Source organism: Stegastes partitus, unplaced genomic scaffold (genome assembly GCF_000690725.1).
Source record: "Stegastes partitus isolate 25-593 unplaced genomic scaffold, Stegastes_partitus-1.0.2 Scaffold3649, whole genome shotgun sequence".
In the NCBI taxonomy this organism is placed as follows: domain Eukaryota; kingdom Metazoa; phylum Chordata; class Actinopteri; family Pomacentridae; genus Stegastes; species Stegastes partitus.
In genome coordinates, this window is record NW_007581380.1 from 48,327 (window position 1) to 67,745 (window position 19,419).

General features: G+C 39.5%; 2 protein-coding genes across 3 annotated transcripts; both read left to right on the forward strand.

Moving 5' to 3' along the window:
- Positions 1–3,017, forward strand: mpv17l (MPV17 mitochondrial membrane protein like). Its single transcript, XM_008306381.1, has 4 exons — positions 1–307; positions 639–709; positions 1,847–1,876; positions 2,802–3,017. The coding sequence occupies exons 1-4, from the start codon at positions 1–3 to the stop codon at positions 3,015–3,017; spliced, it is 624 nt and encodes a 207-aa protein (XP_008304603.1).
- Positions 3,018–7,795: 4,778 nt separating this feature from the next.
- Positions 7,796–19,394, forward strand: LOC103376040 (nuclear distribution protein nudE homolog 1-like). 2 transcript variants are annotated; one of them, XM_008306384.1, is made up of 9 exons: positions 7,796–7,866; positions 8,694–8,815; positions 9,767–9,920; positions 12,536–12,684; positions 13,198–13,334; positions 13,795–14,046; positions 14,617–14,702; positions 15,121–15,257; positions 15,926–19,394. In XM_008306384.1, exons 2-9 carry the CDS (start codon positions 8,730–8,732, stop codon positions 15,972–15,974), a joined length of 1,050 nt encoding a protein of 349 aa, XP_008304606.1. In that variant the 5' UTR covers positions 7,796–7,866; positions 8,694–8,729; the 3' UTR covers positions 15,975–19,394. The 2 variants fall into 2 exon arrangements, with proteins under 2 accessions (XP_008304606.1, XP_008304607.1); XM_008306385.1 differs by having other exon boundaries at positions 7,817–7,866; positions 8,713–8,815.
- The last annotated feature ends 25 nt before the right edge of the window (positions 19,395–19,419 follow it).

Consider the following 19,419-nt stretch of genomic DNA (forward strand, 5'->3'; position numbering starts at 1 on the left):
ATGAGAAGAACTGTACTCAAAGAAGCCGCCAAGCGATTCCCCTGGCTGGCCAATGTGACTTTGTACGGGTGCTTATTCGCCGGTGGTGACCTAGTCCACCAGCTCATGGCTCAGAAGGAGCGCATGGACTGGAAACACACTCGCAATGTTGCCATTGTGGCAATCAGTTTCCATGGAAACTTTAATTACTTCTGGCTACGAGCCCTGGAGAGACGTTTCCCTGGAAAGTCTGCTGGGATGGTTTTCCGCAAACTCCTGCTGGACCAAAGCTTCGCTTCGCCCTTGGCCACCAGTGTCTTCTACACGGGTAAGTTGGCACATGGACTTTAGTACACATTTAATGAGAAGACATACACAAATTCCAGCTAGCCTCTTCCATCTGCCTCTGTTCAGATGTACGCTTTTGTATGAACGATCCATCTAACATTACCTGATGCCAAAAACATCTAATTCCAAAATCTCAAAGATAAATTAGTTTGTAAGTGGGAATATAAGACTTAAAGCACTAGGGAGTTGAAGTGGCATCCTATCAGTGTTGTCGCTCAATCAAACATCATGTAGGCCAAGGTGAGGCATCAGCTGACATTGTGCGTAATTGCGCACAAATGGGTAACATAAATGCGTTCCCTATCCTGCAGGAGTGAGCTTCTTGGAGGGCAAGGAGGATGTCTTTGAAGACTGGAGGGAGAAGTTCTTCAACACCTGGAAGGTAAGAAAGGCCTCGGCAGCATCAAGCGAAAGAAAGTCACCTTCCCTTTGCACTAGGTAGCCGCTGCTGACAGCTCACAGCCAGATTAACACAGATTGATGCTGCTTTTGCGCAGTAGCTCGGGAGCAAGCGGGGTAATTCAATCGTGACTACAGCCAACGGATAAAAATGTCAGTGAGGTTCCGGACGTTTCTAAGTGCTGAAGTCCTGCCAAATGCAAATCACAGTGTCATGCTGTTCTTAAATTCCTACTTCTTAAATGTGATAAAGTTTAGGATCTGATCTCACGTAACATTATTTTCTTGTTATTTAGAAAGTGAATTTTTTCAAATGTTCTTTCACTTTTAATGTTAGTTTTGATTTCTACTCCATTAAATGTTAGAAGGAAATTTCATATTTTACTGTACTACATCTTGTGACAGCTTTATACTAAGCCTATATGGGGATAAATTATGTTATACATCACTGGAGGCCAGATAGAACTTCCTCCATCACTCTCCACCAGCCTTTAAAGGAGCATTAAATCAATAATAATAATCATATATTAGATAGTGTAACACCAACAGGGGATATTCTGCTGCACAACATGAAGTAGCCTGCTTTTTAATATTCATAAGTACATTTCACTGCACTTTTATTTAACTTGAGAACTCATGATTTTTACTTGGAACAGAATCATTTTACATTGTAGCATTGCTTACTTTACAGAAAGTATCCTTTTTTTATATGAACCATCTCTGAAGGCTCTATTAGAGATTAAATGATTTGTAGATGTTCTAGGGTGCACTGATATGGACGTTCCAAGCAATCAATCATCCTAAAAGTACCGTTAAATCCAGAACAAAGCCCAACTCGTGTGGCACTTCATCACAAAATGGAACAGGAAATGGGATGTTGGATATATAGCATATCATCAGACAGCTAGGACAGATGAAGCTCCTTTACCCCAAAGGGAAAGTACACAGTCCACCTCCACAACTTTGGATGTGGTGTATTTGTTGAAAAAGGAGCATCCTGTGCCCTGGATCTTTACTGCGTCTTTCATTATAATCATTTAAGGCAGTGAGAGCAGAAACAGTTCTTGTGAAAGTACTTTGTACATTAAAAGCACTCATCATTTCTTGTTTTCCTTTTCAGACTGGACTCATGTATTGGCCATTCATGCAGGTAAACTTGGAATCAATTTATTATTTTGTGTGACTCTTGTGAGTCAATAAAGAACAAAAGGATTTCTATTGAAATCAGTGGTTTTGCAGATTTCTGATAAATGTGGTAAATTTGATCAATTGAGTGTCAAAAAGAACCCCACCGTCAGGATGAGAAAGTAAAAGCTTAAAAGTAAAAGTGCAGCTCTCCCAATGTATTGATCATTTACACAAAGGAAACCACAGCCAGTGGTGGATGATACTGACCACCTGGCTGCTACTATTCTCAGACACTAAATTCACAAAGAAAATGGGAATAAGAAAACAACGAGACTGATCTCCCAACCGTAATTATCTTTCTATGTTTCTGTCTTTCTCCCTCTGTGTGTATACACATTTCAGTGTGGCTTAATGTAAGTGTGCAGTCAGTTGTGTATGGAGCACTGCACATCACTCATGGTCTGACTGTATTTGCTGCAAAAATTGAAGAGTATAACAACAATGGAATTGTGGATAAAACACAATAACAGCAGCAACTATGCATTAACACACCTAAAATGGTACTTGTAAGAGCCTGTTGCTCTGGTGCATGCGGGAAGGTTACAGTTTAAGATCACACAAACAATTTAAGTTGTCTCCAATAACAACAGGATATTTGCTTTCTATTACCAATTTCCAATAATAATAATAAAAAAATCTAGTGTCTTGGTCTACATTATTAAACGAGTAACACTTGACTGATGAAAAATGAAAAAAATATGTCTAAATATGTATATGAGTAAGATTTAATCAGATCAGAGTTCGGCTAAGTCTTTATTTCATTAAATCTATAGATCCATAATAATTTCTGTCTGTTCCCTTTGAGAGGAAAACCTTTGGCATTTTCGTGATATCCTGAAATGATGTCTGACCCTTTCCCTGCCCCTTTCTCTGCTGCCTCTTTACAGTTTCTCAACTTTGTCCTGATGCCGTTGCACATGCGAACGGCCTTCATGGGTTGCTGCGCCTTCCTGTGGGCCACCTTCTTGTGTTTCTCACGGCAGAATGGTGATGGCACTGCCGCCGTGGCTCTGGCATTTGTCATGGACCCCCGTAAAACTCTGGAGGAGATGCGTGAGGCCCGACTGGCCAGAAAGAAGCAAAAAGCCCAGCGAGAAAACTAAATAGGGGAGGAGGACACAGCGTCTGTCATCCAGGCCTTTGAGCTTTGACAGCAGGACAGAGGGGTTATTTCAATTTGGTAAACCAGCACCCACAAACTCAAAGCACTGTGGAGAGCTGAAAGCTGAAGAGTGAATGAAAACAGTGTCTTTAAGTCACTGATGTAGATTTCAAAGGCCACTGTGATTAAGAGTGGAGAGTGAGATCCAGCGCTTTAAGATTCTTTTTGACTCTAAATGTCAGGTGCAAGCCCTCGAAAGTTATGAAAATGTAATTCCAGACAGCTAAACAGACCAAAGAAACACCCAATGCATTACAATAAGACGATCTAAAACCATAAACAAGCTGTAGTCTTAATTGTAACCCATAAAGTGTTGGCTAAGACAAACAATATATAAAGAATTATTCTACTTTTAAAGCATCATCAGTGCTAGAGCTAAAAAGTATTATCTTTTCCTGAGGGTGTCCTGGAGAAAAGGTCAGGAGGGTCATTAAAATGAAATGGGTTCATCCTCAGGGGAGCGTGAAGGTCAGTCAGTTTATTAGATCTGCACATTTGTTCTATCAAAGAGAATATATTAGCCTAACAAAGCTGCTGGAGGTCACCAGGATTTACAGGATTCATCCTCAGGGAGCGTATCCGGACTGAGTTGTTGATATATTCCTCTCTGGACCAACACCAAAATGGCCAAAGTGAAGTTTAGGGCCAAGTGCTAAAGCTTGCTACACATTGTTTACAGCAGCAATGATGCAAAAATGATGACTTTGACGCTAAACCTCAATGGTTTCAGCTGAAATGAGACTGGGCCAATGGCCATAATGGGCAGTTCAGTTGTGATAGAAGGCCGTGGCTGGTTGTTGTGCTGGTGGCACTGGTTTGAATTGAGCCCACGGTGCATTGCAGCGACTGAGACCACATTTAAGGGCTTGATTTTCCACTTAACGCCTGTCGTGCCTTTTCTTGATGACAAAACTGCCCTGACAACAGGTCTGTGAGCTTGCAGTGTTTGGCAGACTGGTAACAGTCATTAGTAACAATCAATACAATGAGGTGTGTATGTATATATTTTTGTGCGTATTTAAACTGAATTTCTTTTGGGATACACTGAAGGCTGATGTCAGAAAATCAAAAAGGTTCATCATTTGGGGAGTGTGACTGTGCTCAATATTCTGCCCAAAAGAACTTTGAAAATGTCTGATGATGGTGCTAGAGGAAAGGTCAGTGTGGCCAACAGAAACAGAAGGAAATAATGAACTTCTCTATCAGATTTACAGGAGTTTTCAACACTTTGTCACAAGTGAGAAAACTGGTTGTGGTGGTGGCACTTGATGAAAGAAAGATATCATTTGGTGGCATCCTCTGGGGGTGGTGAAGATTTGCAGTAATTTTAGATATGTTAGTCTGTGCTGGACAAAGGCGGAGATATTTTTTCAGGAAATATTGGCTTTAATTGCTCTTTAATTGCTGTCAGTTAGAAGAGAAAATTTAAACACTAAATAGCCCACAGCCAAAAGACTGGAAGCAGGGGGTATTAACTACAGCAGATTTGTCAAAAACTTTATGAAATCCAGGTATCCGCTCCTGTAAAGCTCAAATATGTCACTCTACAACTACAGATATACTGTTTCTGCAGCATATTTGTTGAGATTAAACAAAAGAAAAGCCCTTACTGAGCTTTAGTTACTGTCTATTGACTGTGGTTTAATATAAGTAAACTACTTAACTTACTCTAACTCTCCATAAAAAAGCAATTAAGTACATTTCCCTGAAAAGTCCAACAATATGCTCAGCATACTTAATCAAACAAGCCCATAATGTAAAAAATGCAAAAGATATGTATCCATGCATCCTACTTGTGTTGTGTCTCCTATGTTTGAGATGTAAAGATACAGTATCTCAATCCTGTCCTCTTACTTGAACCATCTAATAGGTTGCCATCAGCCCAGATACCTTATTGTGTACCGCATCACTTACCTGAGCCAGACTCATAACTCACTCGTTTATTTTTAGCAAAGCTTAAACACTTTAATTATTGTTTATCAAAGAGATTTGATGATTGTATTGCTGGATATACCCATACTATACCCGAAGATAAAAGCTGAAAAATTGTACTTGATTTGGGTGCAGCCCTTCTAGTAGATAACTGTTGACTGAATAACAACACTGATTTCTTTTTTTCTGTGTATAAAAACAAACATTAAACCTCAAAGAATGTTCAATATTTTTCAAAGCAGTGTACAAAAGTTCATATTTTAGGAGTAGGGTGACTGGTTTACAGCAAACTGTGAGAACCTCAAATATTTTGTTGTGCTGGTACTTTGATATTTTCATAACTAGGATGCTTCTTTGTTGTTGGAACTCTCATATGTCCTATTGACAAAGGTCCAGACAGTCAACCTGAAACCAATAAACCGATCAAACAGCTCTGTTCTATTCTGTTTAGTAGATGGGATTACGGCATGAGCACAGATTTGAACGAGATTTGATGGGGAAATTGTGTCAGAGCTAAGCCATGAACAATGAGATTGTAGCACAGACAAGGTGTTGAACCAGCTCCTGGAGAAGATTAAGATTAATTGAAACACTTAATGTAGACAGACAATACCTGGTAACTGAAGACCAAGAATCTGTGACCATGCCTGCTTTGCGAGGCTGAACTTGATGTGATAATGTAATGAGATAAATGTTAATGTCAACATGCTAACCGCACTAAACACAAACTACAGCTGACGCTAATGGGAAATTTGTGATGCTAATAGAAATGTCAAGGGAGCAAAGTGCTGGATTTAACACACATTTTGAGTTTTGCACAAATTTCATCCATCCAACAATTGGACATTTCACTCAAAACCAAAAATAGGAAAACAAGCCAGCCATTAGGAATAATGGATGCTGGGAACAATTTTTTCTAAATGAAAAATGAAAAATACTTTATTCATCCCAGAAGGGAAATTCAATTGATATATAAATAAATTGGACCCCTCATCCACTTGTCATACTTGTTCACATTTTAGGATCAACCAAAATCTTTGCATTTCCCACTGCTGGGCTATCTGCATCATTTCACCTCCACAGACAGTGGGCCTGTGTGAACCTTATGGTGTGGTAAACAGTAGGATTCACCTGCTGGCAACTGTGAACATCTACACAATGTCTGACAGCAATCAGTCCAGTAGTTGTTGAGATATTTCAATCAACACGACCATCCTGCTAGCATGGCTATAAATGTGCGTAATGCCATACAATGTTTTACATACAACATACAACACTTAAATGCTGTTGATGTGTTAGGAATAAGAATCCAGTAATACAATACCAGTGGTGAAAACTAATTATGTGTGAAGTGAATTTTACAGATAATTTTACTTAAGAACATTTTTGAATACAAGAGTTTTTTTCATAATGGAGTGCTATTACTTGCTTTGCTGAAGTAAAGTAGATGAATACTTTCTATATGGCAAGCAGCATTCTAGCCACAGAGTTAAGACATTACTGCCAGGCATATGCTTGCAAAGTTGGTTGTACCACAGAACTGAAATCTTTTTCTTTTCCGTCAAATTAAACTAGATAATGTTATTAGGTGCTCAGCGGGGTTAATGTTGGGCAGAGTGTGGCTTACAGCTTCCACTCTTGATGCTAAGCTAGGCTAACCACATCATGACTGCAGGTCAGAGTTCAAACACAATGTTCATTTTTAAAAAAAAAAATCTCCCTCTTGAAAAGAAAAGTAAATAAGAATATTTTAAAAATACGAAAACTATCCCTTTAACTAAATTCCCTCTAATGTCAGTGAAGGTCGCAGATGTTTGTAATCTGCTGTCAGTGTAGACAAGACTCAGTGAAAACATGTAGTCCAGATATGAAGCAAGGACACAGTGGATTGGAGTTTGCGTGTGTGTGTGTGTGTGTATAACGGCTTTATGCTCTAGTGATGGTGCGTGTGGATTAACCAGGATCAGATAGGCCTGCTTAATCCCTCTGAAAAGGACAGAGTTGACCCAGTTTGACCTCTGACCCCACTGACAGGAAGTGGAATTCCCCAATCAGAGTCAAGGATGCTGTCAGGTGCCATTTAACACACTCTCCTTCAGTCACCCTCAGAAGCATAACCACCATGCAAGTGAGCAGATGCATAACAGGAGGAAGGTTGTGGGTGGGAGTAGAGGATTTAAAATGCGACACACTTTCTTGTTGAGCAATGTTTTTTCACAATTTTGTACTATAAAATACACAAAAAAGTTTTTTTTTTTTTTTTTTGGTGCTGTTAAATAATATTAAAGGTAGTTGGCAGGTATTTTGAAAGGAAAACAGCATACTTTGTACACATATATGTGATTTGTAAATAATAAAATAAAAAAACAGTACAATTCTTTGGCAAGTAGTTTGATGCTGTTATCACTACACTGTGGTTTGCACCATCTCACAAATGATATGAAAATCCTTGATCTGAACTTTTTGTCTACATAATTCAAAGATTTTGCTGAGTGATAGGAAGCAGTTTGTAGCCTAATACATAAACCCCCTGTCCGCAAAAGGCATAAATAAACAATTGATTTCCATATTATATTAAAAATAAGCACAAGTTTCCCACAGCACTGGAAGGCAGCACCACCCTCTGGTAATCCATCAAAACGCCTAGACTGTGCGGTTATGCAGGTAGCCCTCTGATTGGACGATAATCCTGATCCCGCCTATCACTGTGTGATTGACAGGTAGTTGACTAATCGTATTAGGCAACGAGGCTGTCATGTAACTTGTGATTGGTCAATCGGTCCGGACAATATGAATGGCAACATTTATTGTTCGACGTCTTCCCGAAGCAGTAGCAACTTTGTGGTGTCCCACTCAAGGCAAGTCCGTCAAATAGTTTTATTTTATCGATTTGTCTTTAAAATTACCCGTCAAACGTTGTTGGTAGTAATATGAACATATGTGGAAGACCTAGAAAAATATAAAATCGCTTAACTTTGCGTCGAACTAAGCCAACTGTTGAGTGTAAATTGTAGTAGCGGTGTGTTTGTCACAGCTGGGATTTAAATGGTTAACGCCGTTAGCCGAGCTAGCTCGCTTTAATGTGTTTGAATTCGTCTGACTTTCTTATACTAAGTTTTGGGTTTAGTAGCTAAGCTTCTGCAATGTGTATACAAACAGGCGTTGCTTCTAATAAACAAAACACGGGTTTAAGTTTTCCGTTACCTTTTTAGTAACTTCTACTTTAGGTTCCCGTTTTTTTTTTTTTTTGCTTCAGCTAACGGTGGCCAGACTCCGTATACATTTTGTACACAATTTATCTCTGGTGTTGCTTGAGTTATATTTATTGAATTTGACGTACATGAAGCTGTTATGTGGACGAACCGAATATATACTTCAATTCGGCATAAATCCAATATTCAAATAAACAGTATTTATTGTAGGTTGAAACTTTTTCTCCCAGTAATACCGGTATCCTTCCTAACTAAGCACAGCCAGATAGTTGTGACGATCAAACTGTGGAAGCTGAGAAGTTATGTCACGCCTTTGCTGGTTGATGGGTTACGGATTTGCCGAATAACGTGAATATTCACATTGTAAATGATGAGTTCTCCACTAGCCGGTATAACATTGACCCAAAATTCAACGATAGTAATTTATGCTAATCGAAACTTGACTAAATGCCTTGATGTAAAATTAACCGCAGGCGTGTTGGGTTGTGACAGAAGAGCCTAGACCGGAGATGGGGGATCCGGAGCCTCCAGAGTTTGGGTCCCTGGAGGAAGAGCTGGAGTACTGGAAGGAACAGGCTGCCAGGCACCAACAGAGGTGTGTCCCTTGTTTGTTGTTTTAAAAAGATCTACATGCATTTGCAATGATTGAATTGCAATTGAATTATTTTTCAATTCAATTATTGAATTTCCCTTCTGGGATGAATAAAGTATTTTTCATTTTCATTCATTTCATGATGTTCCTGTAGTTTCTCCACCAGGAAGATATAGCGAGGCAGAAACGGGTTCAACTGTGTTCACATAAAGTTGGGCCACATATTAACACTGTCACCTTATAGTTATGCATTTTAGATATGAACATATTAAAAGCCCCACATGCTATTTTCCCTGGACTGTTATCTTTTTCTGGTAAAGAAGGACCCTTTGTGAAAGCTTGCTGCAGTATTTCATGTTTTTGGAGGTGTCTCGTTACCTTTAAGGCACTCTGAATAAATCACAGAGCAGCTGATGTTCTGAAAAGTAATAGTTTTTCTATTGTTATATAAGTCAATATGCTGAGCAAACAAGATAGCAACTTGTGCACAACAGAAGAAAAACGTATAATCTTTCAGGACTTCCAGAGATCTGTAAATAAGTATCGGTTCTCTTTTCCCACAGTCAGTTAATACAAATGCTTGTCTGCAGACACTCCTGCTGTGCAAACAATTAAAAACCTTTTTGTGTATTTCTATTAAACACATTTTGAAAACTCTTGTGCTTAACCCACAATGCCCAGCTCTCCCTGTGATTGTGTGGAATATGATCAGGTTATGTTGTTAGTCCAAATACGTGTGGTTTACATGAATTCTGGCACATTTTCCTCTTAAACAGCATCTTTGTCTTTCTGTTTTTCTTCAAACCAGAGTGTAATTATGTGTGTTTATTTCTATATAACACCAGAAAATCCTAACTAATAAACCAATGTAAGTACTAGTTGGAATGCTTGTTGTGTAAAAGTCCAATGGTAATAAACACATGGCTTACAATCTGCATCTGTGTGTGTGTTCAGTGCGGAGGAAGCCCAGGAGGAACTGCAGGAGTTTCAGCAGATGAGTCGGGACTATGAGGTTGAGCTGGAGACGGAGCTGAAACAGTGTGAGGCGCGAAACCGGGAGCTCCTTTCTGCCAATAACCGCATGCGCATGGAGCTGGAAAACTACAAGGTACAGAAGACATTATCAGTTATTAGAGTCTGGCAGAAAATTCAAATAATCTCCGTATTAAATTTCTAACTATCATCAAAACACTATAAACCAAGACTCAGAACTAAGATGGAGAGAAAAGATTTAAACCGCACAAGATATTAAATATCAAACTCTAAGTTAAATAAATGAGACATTTCAAAAGGTGAATTGTTGATGGGAAAAGGCAGTTGAGTCTCATTGCACAAGGATAGATGTAGCAGCCATGTAATGTATTCCTCCAGAAGGCTTTGACAAGCGTCTTATGTACAATTAATTGTCTCAACATGGTTTTATGACCTACATTAAAGTGTAAACCTTAAAGGGATGTCCAGAGCTGCAAAGGCATTTTAAATTACATCGAACCAACCAGCCAACTTTCATGTATATCTAACTGGGGATTTTCATATGTGTCAGCTGATAGCAGGTCATGTTTTATGGCACTGGTTTGCCTGCAGTAAATGGGTTTCACTGGTTCTCTTGTCTGAACACGCACACTCACTTTCACAGAGGATTGATTCAGAGCAGAAAAAGGCAGCTGATGACTCCTGCAGTCACTGTGTCTGGAGGGGATGGCAGTACTTCCCATAAGACCCATTCCAGTCACAGTTTGTTCGGCCCGCAGTCTCCTCCTTTTAAAAATATCATTAGATTATCCCGCTGCTAAAAACATAGTGCATTGGCATTTTAAAAGAAAGAATGAACCTCTTCTTTCTTTTCGATTGAAAAGCAAAAACAGGCTTTATCAAAATATGTAGACAAAAAACATACTGGAGTTATAGTTTGTTTGGGAAAAAAATGTTGTTTCTTAAAGCCTTGATCATTCTTTGTGCAGTGCCCTTAGTGCCATGCTGTGTGGACTGAAAGTGAGGTCATTGCTGGCTGCACAAGCCATTGTAACACATAGTTGCACACCTTCCAGTTTGTGTCACACATTACATGCGCTGCATTTTGATTTAATGTTCAAAAGAGCTGGTTATGCTGCAGGAAAATGAAGATTTGGTTTGTTAGAGCTTAGGGTTATGTTCACATTGCTTCAGTGGAGGGCTTGCCTTTTGTAGGGCTGCCCTCAATGCCGTTTTTGGGGTTTTAAAAATTCTGTGAGCGCAAGAGAGGTTAAAAAACAATAATGTGCAATGCCATAACAAATACCCATGGCTGGTAACCTCACATCATACTTTGCTAGCATGCATGTCACTGTCCTAAGACTGCTAAAGACCTGTATGTGCTTTCTGCACACCCGCAAGTGTCTGTGTGAAGACATTTTGTCAAGTTCACAAGGGTCTATGTACAGCCCAAAACTTGTGAAAGCACATCTTCACATGCACCAGAAAACAAGTGGCGCTCAAAATGAATGCTTGTTTTGAGGAGAAAGTGCGGAAAGAAATTTTTGGTCGTCTACACCTTCTATAATTCACCATAGAAGTAGTCGCTGCCAGACTTTGGATGTGTTTTGATGTGTACATACTCTCTATCAACGGTGCCCAACACTGGAAAGCTATAAATTCTCCAGAGGTTTTGTGCCCTGATGCACTGTTGTCATTAGAGTGCCATTACTATGAGGCTGAGCTTCATCTGCAGCAACGTGTAGGTGGGTGGTATGTCACAAAGAAACATCTACATGACCACAAGGACGTAAGATTTCACAGTTACATGTTGTTCACGTCACCTGTCTGGGGTTTTAATATTGCGATGGATCAATGTGTTGTTAACAAAATGGAGGAATTTCCATACTGGTTTAAACGTTACAATAGTTGAAGCTTAAAAGAGTTCACATCGGCTCTAGTCTCTTGTGATTCAGCTGCTGGTTGCTGCTTTTAAACTGCTTAATATAAGAAGCTATTTCTGTAGCTGCATCAGTTCTTTGTTTCTGTGTCAATGTAGAAAGCCCACGTCAGTCCTCATTCATAGTAACTTTTGTTAACCACTGTAAACTATTAGATGATTGTGATACACAGACCAAAAACAAACTTATGTGTTTTGTGGTGAGAGAATACACACACAAAAATCCACACTTTGATATTTGCTGTTAAGTTCAGGCTTGATGGCCAATTTTGGGGTGTAGTCAGAGATACTTTATACCTGATCTTAAAATCCAGGTACTACAACATATACAACTAAAATGGTAGATGCTGTCTGAGCAGTGAAAGGGCTGCATCTTACAGAACGTGTGTGCAGTATGCAGAAAATTCATTGAATTTGGGCAAAGCATGCTGAAGCTTAACACAGTGCAGCAGAAAAACAAGTCATCTTTTCTTCTGTTTAGTTATTCTGTATGTGCACCGGAGGGTGTTGGTTCTGGGAATGGGTTTTTAAATGAGCTAGTATGACATCTTTAATCAGCTGACTTTCATTTTAATCACTAGGATTATGGTTTGTGACAGTTTTTTTTTTGTTTTGTTTTTTTTAGGAAATTCATGGCTATTAAGCCTATGCTTTGAAGCTGAAAGTTATCCTCTTCAATATTTGTGGAAGTTCAAGCTTAATCTCAATATTTAGCCAGTCACTTCTCCTCATTTTCTTCAGCTTTCATATTCTGACTTTTTTTGGTTCACATTCTCTCCGTTTTTTTTCTATGTTCTCCTGACTGCTGCCAGGATAAATATGAGACGCAGCACTCTGAGGCCTGCCGGCAAATTTCCCACCTGGAGGGAGACCTGGCTGAAACCACTGCCATCAGAGACCAGCTTCACAAATATATCAGAGAGCTGGAGCAGGCCAATGATGACCTGGAGAGGGCCAAGAGGTCAGGAGACTAATCCTCTTCAACACATTAGAGGGGCTAAAGCTCTATGATTCTAAAAATTTGATTAATAAAGTAACTTTATATCCATGTGACTTTCACAGTCAGATTAAACAACCTTTAGCCGTGTTTGTGGGGCTAAGTAGCAGTAAAAGCAAAGGGGAACGAAGCAGCTGGTCCATAATGGTCACTGTGTTTTCCCTTTACTGTCGAAAGTTTGACTAATTTTTAACTTTGAAGGACGTATACATGATCTGTTGCTTCACCAGCTGCCTTTTCACAGTACAAGGTTTACAGTACAAATAGTGAGATTGCAGAAAAATGAAACAGGTGCTTTATGAGACAATTATACAGTGAAGTGTTTCTGAATAAGAGATCAGCATGAGTATAAGTTAGTTATTTTTCTGAGTAGAACACAGTAAATAACATATCAACTTTATTAGGGATGAAATGACATGATTTCACAACTCACAGTAACACCTCCCTGTGTTTTTTCTGGTACTCTGTCTCTTTCAGGGCGACTATCATGTCACTGGAGGATTTTGAGCAGAGAATGAACCAAGTTATAGAGAGAAACGCCTTCCTTGAAAGCGAGCTGGATGAGAAGGAGAATCTTTTAGAGTCCGTCCAGAGACTGAAGGATGAAGCCAGAGGTAGAGTTTTGCTTGTGTGAGATGATGTAATAAGTGGGCAAATATGACAAGCTTGTATAATCCAAACACTCAACTGATGGAATCAAAAATTAGGGGTGGTCAAAAAAAAAAAGAAAGGTTCACATTGTAAGTGCAACCAAAAATCTGTCAAGTGCAACTTAAGATCTTCATTGGTCGCAGTGGTGTGCCTGATATTTACCTTGTCTGTCTGTGTATAAATCAGTCCACACCAACTAATTTTAATCTAAACATTGGAACACCTTATTTGACTCTTTTCAAGAAAGTTTTTGGCCCCACACCTGTATGAGTTACATGCACTGAGTAGGGACTGGTCCTCACTGATCTATTTGATCACCTGGTTTAAAATCCTTCCTTATTGTTTAGAAGTTTGTTACATGGTTTCAAAGGTCTTCATTTCATGTCTGTAACTGCCCTCTATTTGTTTGCGTTTGTGTGACAGACCTGAGGCAGGAGCTTGCGGTGCAGCAAAAGCAGCAGGTACAGGACAGGAAGCCGTCCATCAGCAGCACAGTCAAAGAGCCTTCTTCCTCGTCCTCCACTGGGTTGCCCACTCCACCTCTCACCCCCCCAGACAAAACAACAGAAGACAAAACTGCATCTTCTTCCTCTAACCAGCCCCTTCCCTCCACACCGTCCAGACCCCCAGCCTCCACAGAGCCTTTCGCCACCCCACCACCCTCTGTCAGCAGAGGTTAGTTCATGCATGTGGTGCTATTATGAGACACACCTTTATATCCAAGAGTGTCATTTCCATTGGGGATGCAAGAATGTTCCTGACACTTTCAAAATGTTTGTTTTGTTTATTCCAGTCTTTAAACTTTAGTTTGAGTGCACTGACTGTCCAGAATCAAAAATCCAAAAGAGGTTCTTATCAATTAGAACTTTCTGTTTTGTACTTACAATGTGTTTTTTTTTCCAGTGTGACAAATATTAATGTGTATACATAGTTGACAGTACACGTTGCTGTAGTAGTGAAGACGCTTCTGGATACAAAACATTTCCATAAACAGAAAAAAGCTAATGAGCTGTTGATTGAAACTTAAAATCAGCCGGCGTACCCGGCAAAGTAAACAGTAATACTACTGAATGTTTCTACTGCAAATTGTCATCAATATGCATTTTTATTTATTACTGTTTATTTGTGTAGGGGCTGGTATGTAGTATGAACCAATGCACCAGAATTTATACCCCAGGCTAATTAGCTGTGCTCATCCCTTTTGTCCATTGAGGTGCTTGTCTTCATCAGTTGCTTCATTTCCAGGTGAAAGCCTTTCAGCGACTCCCCTCACCACGTCAGCGAGAATCTCTGCTTTGAACATTGTTGGAGAGCTCCTGAGGAAAGTCGGGGTAAGATCCATGTTTAAGCTTTTTAAACCAATAACGCATCATGTGATGCGACAGGATGCTTCTGATTGTGTTCTGTCTGTTAAACGCAATGCAAGCTGTGTCCACTGAAGAGCTCATGGTAATCTTTAGAACAAACACAATGTATAACTTGAATGTCATTGTCATTTGGCTCAACTGTGCCTTGTGTTTACTTTGCACTAAGTGATCGAAAACACAAAAATAAAGACAATTTGTTCCAGTTGTATTTTGGTGACAGTATTGCTGCAGATTAGATTTGTCTTAATGCCTCATGATAACAGATGTGTTGGTTTTAAACATTAGCAACACAGGGATGGTAGAATTGTTGCTGTGGTACAACAGCAGACTAAAGAGTTTACAGAAGAATTTAAAAAAACTTTTTTTAAATCACTGTTTGCAGAACCTGGAGTCTAAGCTGGCATCGTGTCGGGACTATGTCAACGAGCAGACAGCTAGTCGCAGAACTGGTGGACAGGGCGTGGCAGTGGGCCAGAACAACTCAGACAGCCATCCTACCAATGGACTCTACAACAAGGGGTAAGGTTCTCTGTTCTGCACTGTGCGGCCATCATAATGACACGTCTGAGAAATCTGGTCTTCAGTGTGAACCGATGTTCGGCCAACGTTATTTGGTCTAGTAAGGGGTTTACAGATGAAGTCCTAAAGCTCCAGAATTGCTCGCAGAATCTTTTCGGCTGCTATGACAATATCAAACGTGTTTGATATTGACTACATACAATCTGGATCAGGCTCATTTTAGCTGGCAGACAGATATTAAAGCTAGACACAACCTATTTGGACTAACCATTTTCTCATCCAGATGTTATTTAGCCTTCTGCTTTCTGTTTTTTTTGGGTAGCATTTTAGCAAGTTGTTGCACTGCAGTCTTCATTTTATTTGTATCTGCTTCTCTGTGAAACCTTGTGAGCTGGTGCACTGCTCCCCCTGGTATGACAAGTTTCATATTCTGTAGACTGTGATGTGCCAAAATTTTAAAATCTTGAAGTGTGGTGCATGTCTGAGAAGAAAGAGGAGTATATCTGAATTTTTCCTTTGTATTTGCGTAATGCTATCCTATTTTACATTTCTGTAATCTGAACCCAGCATAGGGCTTCAAATTATGTCTGACGTAAGCATGTTTTATGTTAAAATCCTGTGAGTAAAGCAGGACTGACTAAAGAAACTGTCTGTGTGTTGCATTGCAGGCTGGTGAAGAGGTTAGACTTTGGCACGGGATCAAAGCTGCTGCTTTGAAAGTGAAAACATCCTTAATCCTCCGCTGAGCTGCTCGGCCCTTCCTCTCCGTCAGACCGGGATGTCCCAAATATAACGGTACCATGTGTTACGTCATACAGGTCATCAGCGTCAGTGCCTCTTCAGGACACGACACAGTACATGGACAACTCTTAAGAAGCTGCAGTGATGAAATGGATGCATACGCTACTATGGATACTTTGGGAAGTCCGTGACCAGCTCAGAGATACAGAGTCAGACTTTTTGTTTATTACCAGGAGTTCTTTTCTGCACTCGCACTTGGCTTGAACTAATTTAATGGACTCATGTTGCATGTCACCACCTCACCTCTTATTGTTTGCAAGTATTTTGCGCTTTTTTTTTTTTCCACTGTCCCTCTATAGATGTTTTCAGACTGAACACAGAGTAAATTTTAGAGAAAGTTTTAGAGAGATTTCGTACAGAATCAATTAAAACCAGTGCAGGTTTTCTTAAGTTAGTGAGAACAGAGGGGAAGATGTACAGAAAGACGGTGAAAGTGTTTGAAAAAAGGCTGTAACACTTAAATGCAGGACATTATTTTGCACAGTGTATTAAACGGAGAAGGAATTTCCAGAAGGAAAGCTAGAGTTAATGTACAGAGATAAAAGGAATAAAGCTGAACCCATGCACACTTTTTACAGAAGTCCAACACTTTCGCATTAAACCAGTTCTCCTGGATGAACTTATGCACAGTTTTTGGAGAACTTGTCCCAGTTCTTCAGTAGATTTAGATTCTCAGTGTCTTCTGTCTCTTCGTGTAATCCCAGACCTGATTCCAAGATGATGAGATCAGGACTCTGGGGGGTTTAGACCATTTGTTGCAGGGCTTGTGGCTGAAGGTAATTCTTTATGACTCAGTCTGGATGTTGTCATGATCTTGAAGCAGTAGTCAAACCTGCTGAGTTATGTCAAAGAGAAAATTTGCTTTGTGGTTCTCTTACCACACCTTGAGTGTGTCTGAGGGCTAAACACTGGATGAGCAGTTTTGTGCGCACAAGAGGAAAATGTCTTTAATACTTGACAGGGTTAATCTTATCCTCTTAATATCCTGGCTTTCTCAAATATATAAAAAAGGATAATAACTTGTTGCCTAAGAAATTCCAACAACAACAAATTGCCACTAATTTTAGACTAAATAGAATAAAAAAAATGTAGTAGATTTCCCCAATAAGCACATGTTGTAGCCCAGAGAAAGTGAATGTTAGGGTTTTGCGGATTAGCTAGTTCCCTAAACATAATCTGCAGAAGGACATGAAACTTTAAATCTGTGTTCCCACCCATACTTTACTGAGGTGTGGAATTTGAATTTACTGCTTGCAAAGAAGGAGTAGTGTGAGTGAAGCTGACGTTGGATAAGCAAACATGCTGCACCTCTGTGTGAGCCACAAGGTTTTAATGTGTTTTCATTACTTTGTCAGATGTTATTCAAAGTGACATTAGTTATTAAAAGTATGTTATGGGAGGGGGGGCAGATACTTTGCATTTCACAAGAGAATTTTTGAAGGGATCTTGCAACACACACAGTGGCCATGAGGGGTTGTGCATCTTAAAGCTGCCTTATTAGTGTGTTTTTATAACAATTAGTTAAATATGAAATATGTGGCTTGTTGCAAGGAAAATATTTTTCACCACCTCTGCAGTTTTCTGTAGCTTTTCAGCCCTGTTTAGCTTTACCTGTCTAGTTTTAGTTGTAAGGCTCTTTGAATGAATGGTTCATGCTCACCGCTCTGGTGCTCTGGCTGTTGTTTGCAAAAATTACTATTTTTCAGTATTTTCAAGATGACTGATTGCTTTCTCTCTGTGTATGGCTGAAATGAAAATGTACCAGAATGTACCAGTTTTATTAGTTTGCGGTGAAGTCATCAGGAGCAATGTCCTTAAGTTTTGTTAGCGCTGGTCTCAGTCCAAGTGATAAGATACCTATGATTACTTAAATGACCCACTAGAGCTACAACCAGAAAGGAAGGTAAGATATTTGTGCCAAAGGTTCTCGTCATACGCAGCGAGTGTGATTTTATACATGGTAACAAAAGATAAAGCTATTTTGATTATTTTTCACCAGCTTCTTAATACTAAAGCTCCTGGTTAAAAAAAAAAAAGATTAAGTTTAGAAACTAATGTTATTGGTATACAAATCAAGTAGCATACAGTGACTCCTGAAATTGATCAGATCATTTGTTTTCCTAAAGAAGACTTAGGTGGACAAAACACAGGACATCTTCTTTGACAGCATTAGACATGGCCCAGGATCCCATTCAGACTTACACCTGGCGTTGCCTGCACTGGGCTGATTATCTAAAATGAGTCTGCATTGATATAGCTGTAGAAAGGAGCACTGTTGAGGCACTTGCATACATGAGTGCTACATCCTGTGTTTTTTTGCTCTAATTTCTTGGTTCATATTTTTGCATCCAGAGACATTTTTGTTTTTGTAATTTGATAGCGCCCCTTGAATGTCAAACGAACAGAGAGGTCTCAGACTATTTGTCATGCGTTGTTAGGCTATAATGGCCTCATTGTAGTAAAATTTACTGTGGCTGTTCTTAGTCCCCAGAGGATGAACACTAGTTCTTGTAGAGACCCTCTTTCTTTCCTTCCTTTACACTAGAAATATCACAATTTAATGGGCGTATTGCCATCAGATTTACTGATCACACTTATGTCCCCTAGAGAATGAACCTTTAGGATTTTAATGGCCTCTGCTGTAGCAGCACCCTCAGGTCATTTTAGTGTCAAATACTGATAAGACTGTAAGCTTAGGAGAACTGTCCATATGTTGTTTGATCTGTCCAATAATTTGATAATATGGCATAAAATTAAGATGTAAGGCACTCATAGTGGAGATTTGTTCCATTATTGTGTGGCAGACAAGTAGAGGAAGCAACTTTTTAGACTGTGGAGAAGTTGTTTAAAATAAGTAAATCCCTCTGCAGAGCTCTACTTCTGTCTTCCCAGGAGTGAAATTGGAAACGTCTTCTGTTAATGAGGAGATGCAAATACTTCAGTGAAGGCTACTTGTGTTTTATGTTAAAAAGTATTAGGTTGACGTGTAGTGTTATCTACTGTACTTCTACTGTAGGGTCGCTAACATAGGTCCAATATATGTATGTTCAGTTGCTTGTGTCTGTAGGCAGGAATGATTTACAAGTAGCTGCTCAGGGCGAATGTAAAGCAAAAGCAGAATGCTGGGCCTTTCCCTTTAAGGTAAACATGGGAAGGTAGAGGTGGAAAATGAGGCTTGGTGGGTTTTTTTTCTTTTGCCTTATATGACTGTTAAAAAAACTACTTACATGCTCACAGATGAAGTGCTCAAGACTTGTTCTGTCATGTGTTGTTTTTACCTTCAGTGCTGCTTATGATGCTTCTGAAAAAAGCAATTAAACTTGAAATGGAAAGAAATAAAGTTGTACTGATTTGATTCATT